The 5,441-nt window shown below is 52.2% G+C and overlaps 1 protein-coding gene across 4 annotated transcripts in view; it reads right to left on the bottom strand.

Annotated features, from left to right (window-relative positions):
* Positions 1 to 2,738, bottom strand: part of LOC109294753 (E3 ubiquitin-protein ligase TRIM39-like) — an 18,214-nt gene extending 15,476 nt beyond the window's left edge. For 2 of the 4 annotated variants that reach the window (XR_002096613.1, XM_019513208.1), the window contains exons 1-4: positions 2,235 to 2,738; positions 1,813 to 1,908; positions 1,187 to 1,417; positions 847 to 869 (exon numbers count right to left, since the gene is read on the bottom strand). Coding sequence is in view for 3 of the 4 variants with exons in the window: in XM_019513208.1 (XP_019368753.1) it covers positions 847 to 869; positions 1,187 to 1,417; positions 1,813 to 1,908; positions 2,235 to 2,651 (767 nt within the window). In the remaining variant the exon portion in view is untranslated. The remainder of the gene's footprint in view (positions 1 to 846; positions 870 to 1,186; positions 1,418 to 1,812; positions 1,909 to 2,234) is intronic. The other 2 variants (XM_019513209.1, XM_019513210.1) reach the window with 1 other exon arrangement.
* Between the last annotated feature and the right edge of the window lie 2,703 nt (positions 2,739 to 5,441).

The raw sequence follows: 5,441 nt of genomic DNA, 5'->3' as shown, positions 1-5,441 counted from the left end.
AAGTGCTGGACCCACAAGACAGAGACTCAGCCTCATGAGCCATTCGGTGCCTGTATAATTAGCTGGTTCCCAGCCATGGGTGTAAGGTACTGGTATGGAGACTTTGGTATGGTTTAGAGTGTAGCATAGGCGAATTTATAAGCAAAGCTATTTTCATTTGCTAAGAGCTGAGCTATTGTGCGAGTTCCTTTGCACCTACTGAAAGTATAGTGTGCGCACTTTATTGGAGAAGTCAATTCACTAATTCCTAAAACATAAAAATCACTAAAGATGAAACTATAATCAGCTGGTTGCTATTTCAGAACAGTTGCATTTTTTTCTGTCAGAAACACCAGGCTTAACACCCCGGGCACAACTCCCCATCGTGCCCCCCAGACCTGACACCGTCAAGTCACAAGTTTTAGAATGACAGTGTCAGCAGTCTCTGCAGAGCCTGTACCCTGGTTTCACATTCATGTGATTCATAAAGCAAAAGTTCACTCAGAAACAAGACTATGGACACTGCATTGCCACAGCCTGTGCTGAGGCATTCAGCTTTCTCCCCACACACCCCTGAGCCCCTCAGACAGGCAGACTTTCAGCTATTACAGGTCTCTCCCAGAACCCCAGGGTGGGAGGCCCTGAGCTCCATTAATAATTCCCTGAACCAGCCTAGCCACCAGGGAGAGGTTTACTTAGCCCAGGGCTGCTGGGTCGCAGGGTAACAGCAGCATCAGCCCCAGGACCCTGGGGATGGAGGAGGCTGGATCCAGAGGGGTGACTGTCCCACTATCAAGCGCTGGGGCTAAAGCTGCAGCCTGGCCTTGGCCAATGTGGCACACAGGGCCAGACAGAGCCTAGATGTACCTGTTCACGGCGCTTCTGACACCCTGGAAGGGAATGAGAGAGAAAACAGAAAGTCAGTGCCATGGCCCAGCCCAGGCAATCCTCGCACCAAGGGGAGCAGAGGCCCGTTCACACCTGTTGTTCTGCAGGGATGGGGCATCCCTCTCCACCCGGCCCTGGGGCTGGTGCAGCCTTTCACCCTGCCCCTGCCTCCCCAACTGCTCCAACTCCTGTCTCTGCAGCTTTGGCCCTTGACCCTACAGACACCCCAGGCTGCGCCCTCCGCACTGGGTCCTCTCGGGAGTTCCCAGGGACTCAAAACCATCATCTTCCCACCTGGGCACAGCTGATGTGGTCTCACCTGCAGGAGCTCATGCGCTGGCTGTTGACACTTCCCCTCCAGCTCTGTGATCAGGGCCCTCAGGCGGGCAGTCTCCTCGCACAGGCGGGCAACATTTTCCTCCCTCCTCATCACAATCTCCTCGTCCAGCTCTCCCAGCCGGGCCAGCAGAAGGCTCTCGTGTTCAGCCAGGAGCTGGCGCAGGCCCTTGCACTCAAACATCACCCACTGCCTCTCCAGCTCCGTCTGCCTCTGGGATGGGCAGAGAGACACGTCGGAGGGCAGGGCAGGGACAGGAGAATGAGATGGGGGTCCAATCCTTTTCCAGGCTATGTGAAGCACCTCCTTCCAGCCCCACAAGGTCCCTCCTGGGGGGTTTCTGGGGGTGACCCCTTGCCTGGCTGAGAGAAGGCTTTCTCACAGCTCCAAGATGCTTGAGCTCTCTCCTGCAAGGCAGGGGCTAGCAGGGCAAGGCCCTGAGAGCACCGTGCTGCCCTGACTCATCCATGACTGAAGAGCCTTCCCTCAGCCAGCCGCCCTGCCTGACCCACTGGCAGAGCCCCAGAAAATCCTTCCCTCCCTCCCGACTCCACTGAGCAGCACTGAAATCTGCTGCCAGTGCTGACACCCCAGTGCCAGGCACCTACCAGGAACCTTTCACTCTCCTGCTCCCACGCAAACTTCAAGCCCTGCAGCTTATCCCTCTGCTCCCTCAGATGCTCCAGGCGGCTTAGGATTTGCTCCTACAAACAAAGAAAATGGCTCTAGTTCCTGATTTCGTTTGTTCCCAGCAATAAAATCCTCTCTGCTCAGATGGAGGCTGCATGAGCATTTCCCACATGTCCAGGCTGGTGGGAGAGTATGATCCCAGCACCCTGGACAATCCCAAGCCAGAGCCTAGGCCTGCCCTTCCCCCCCCCCAAGCTCTTTCACTCCCAGGGTCATACCTAGGACCCATTATCAGGCAGGTCCTGGCTCCAGCCCCGAGCTGATCAGACACACACGGGGGCCATGTGATGGCCGAGAAGCTGGGTATGTGTTCCCAGGCTTGGGGACAGCCCTTCCCTACCTTGTAGTCCTGGGCAGCCTCCTCCAGGGGAACCACAGTGTGAGCTCGGTGCTCCCTGGATCGATCACACACCACGCAGATCAGGGCTTCGTCTTCCTTGCAGAAGAGCTTCAGAGCCTCCTGGTGCTTCTCACACACACGCTGCCCCTTGGGCTCTTTCCCCACCTGCAGCCTCAGTCGTTTCACCAGCTCAACCATGTTCCCCAGTTGCCTGTTGGGCCGGAGGTTTTGCTGTTGGTGTGTTTCCCTGCACTGGGGGCAGCAGAAGTTTGGCCCCGAGCCTCCCCAGCACTCACTGATGCAGGTGCGGCAAAAGTTGTGCCCACAGTCAATAGTCACTGGATCTGTAAAATAGTCCAGGCACACCGAGCAAGTTGCTTCTTCCTTGAAGCTCCCTGCAAAATCCCAGGCAGCCATGGCCCCTCCCCAGATGGGAACAGAAGCTGCAAGCTAGTTTCACTTTCCTGAGCCCGGAAGCCTTTTAGCTTCATGCAGTGGCCAGAGCGTTTCCCTTCCTGTTATTCATAGCAGGCACTCGGCTGCCTCTGCAGGGAAAGCACCCAGGCCTAGGAGAGAGGGCCAGGTGCAATGGAGGGTTAACACCAGCTCTCCCTGGTCCCGGATCACATTTCCCAGGCCAGTGCTGCAGCCTCACACTTCCAGGGCAGTCTGTTAGGGACACATCCTCCTGTCACTGTGATGGGACAGGCTTAAACAGCAAGTGGTAGGGCACGAAAGGTAGTTTGGGGGGTGTCAGTGGGGGTGGGGAAGTAGGGTGCTGCAGAGGCTCAGAATTAGAGGGAACAAGGGCTAAGAGAGGAGTCGGGTTGGTTATTCAGATTGTGGGAAGATGGGGGCATGGCACAGGGGTACAATGAAGGGTAACATAGGCATTAGGGTTGTTGTAATGACCCTCACCCCAGGTTTCCTCCAAACCAACCACCTCCACCCTGCACTCCTGGAGTACGCTTCTGTTCTTTCCTTATCGTCTAAGCTGACATATTCTGAGGGAAGCCTTGAGTCTAATGAGAGATGCCTTGAGTCTAAAAAGGTTGAGAAACACTGGGTTAGAGGGAGGCTCACCAGAGCAGATATTTGCCAAATAACTGATCCAAGAAAACGGAGTGCCTAAAATGTGGATCAACCGTATTAGAGTCCCAGGGCTCAGCACTTTTTCCCTGTATGCAACTAAATGGTAGGTGTCCGATGAGGTTACTGCAGCTTTTGGCCCTTGTGCACAGCTTGCAATTCCGCATGCTCAGTGGGACTGTGCTCCTGCCAGGATTGCCCAGGTCTATGCCTAGGGCTGGGTATGTCCTGAAATTTTAGTCCCAGGAAAAATCCAACTCACTGATGTTAGATGCCAGAAGAGGAGGTGGTATCAGAAATAGCTTTGTGACGTTTTAGGCTTCATGGTTATACCCCTTATCCAGTGAGACTGGGGTCCTAGTCCCTGCCTCACCCAAAAGAGGTTTGAAGCTGCATCTTCTGCTTCCAAGTACTCTAACGACCAGGCTGAAGGTTAGGCATTATCCAGATGTTCTCCAGCTCTCGCCTTCAAGTTGTCCCCCTTGGGTAGGCAAGAAGAGGGGTGTGTGGGGCCAGAAGGATTAGAACAACCAAGAGGGTGTGTACCTCAGTGAGATGGATGCTGCCCTGGCAGGGATGGGAACCCAAGCCTCTGCTCCAAATGGGGCATCAGAAACTTTCTGACTGCTGTGTGTCTAATATGTGTGAAATGCAGTGTGTAGCGGGCCCCCTCTGGGTGAAAGAGGGCCTAGAATCTGGGTCTTCTTCTCCCTAGGCAAATGTCCTAACCCCTAGGCTATGGGACTAAAAGGTGGCAGGTGTTGCTTCCTCCTCCATTTTACCTCCTCTATCTCATATGCAAATTAACATGGAATTACAAACTGTGCGCAAAAACTGCAGTTCCACAACGGCATACATGCCATTTGGGCGTGTAAAGGGGAACAGGATTTAGCCCCCAGAGCACAATCCAGGCCCGGTGAAAACCAGGGCCAGACCATCAGTGGGGCCAGGATTCCCTTTCCCTGGGTTCCTGACTGTGCTAAAGCATCTTTTGTTCACATCTTACTATCCATTTATTTCTGAAGGAGGGAAGTTTCACTGTTGAGGCCTTGCTTGGTAATTAAGCATCAAAAGTGGAGGGTTTTTGTGGTTTTGTTTTTTGTTTTGTAAAAGTGTGTGTGTGTGTGTGTGTGTGTGTGTGTGTGTGTGTGTGTGTGTGTGTGTGTGTGTGTGTGTGTGTGTGTGTGTGTATGCACACACACGCATGCCTTCTAGTCACTGGTCAATACCACCTTAACCCACCATAGGAACCTGTGCACACATTACAATACTCACACCCGGGAAAGGTGCACTAAGCATCAAAATTGTAATTCAGAAAGTTCAGGCTTTCCACTGGTGCCTTGTACTTTCCTAGAAATGCTAAACTTGGACCTCTAGAACCAGGCATGAAGAGTCAGGGTGTTGCAAGCATAAGCCTCCACTGAGATGCATGTCCTGGCCACAAAGCAGCCTAAAGCCTGTGTGCTTGGTGCAGCGCCCCACGACACGCAGATGCTCTGATCTTTGAGATGATGCAGAATGCCTTAAAACAGAGCATGTGAGCACTATAAGCAAATAGAGAAAAGCTGCTCTGTCTGAGCAGTGAGATACCCTGGACCTCTAACACCACAGCCCTGAGAGGAACCAGCCTCTTCATGGCCTGGCAGTGCAGCTCCCTCTTCCCTAACCATAGTTCCTATTCCTAATTCCCAATGTTCCCTGTCAGCCCCTTTCCTTTCCCTTCCCTTTTCACCTTCTGGATAGGTTTGGCCCCTGTATACACTCATTCAGTCTCTCCCCTCTAGTCTGCCCCTTCTGCTCCTCTTTCACACCCTTGTGTAGCAGAGCAGGTTCTGGTAGCCAGAGAGGGCAGCAGCTTCAGAGTATTTTTGTTTTGTTTTGTTTTGTTTTGTTTTGTTTTGTTTTGTTTTGTTTTGTTTTGTTTTGTTTTGTTTTGGTGGGGGCGTTTTTTGGAAGGGAATACACACACACACACATAAATACATACAAACATACACACGCACACACACACACATATATGTATGTGTGTATGTGTGTATTTATGTATGTATCTATATGTATATACATACATGCATGCATATATATATATATATATATATATATATATATAAAACTATA

This window comes from Gavialis gangeticus, unplaced genomic scaffold (genome assembly GCF_001723915.1).
Source record: "Gavialis gangeticus isolate Ggan-Ray unplaced genomic scaffold, GavGan_comp1, whole genome shotgun sequence".
Classification (NCBI taxonomy): Eukaryota; Metazoa; Chordata; order Crocodylia; family Gavialidae; genus Gavialis; species Gavialis gangeticus.
The sequence above is the reverse complement of the archived record's forward strand: the minus strand, read 5'-3'. Positions and strand labels throughout refer to the sequence as shown.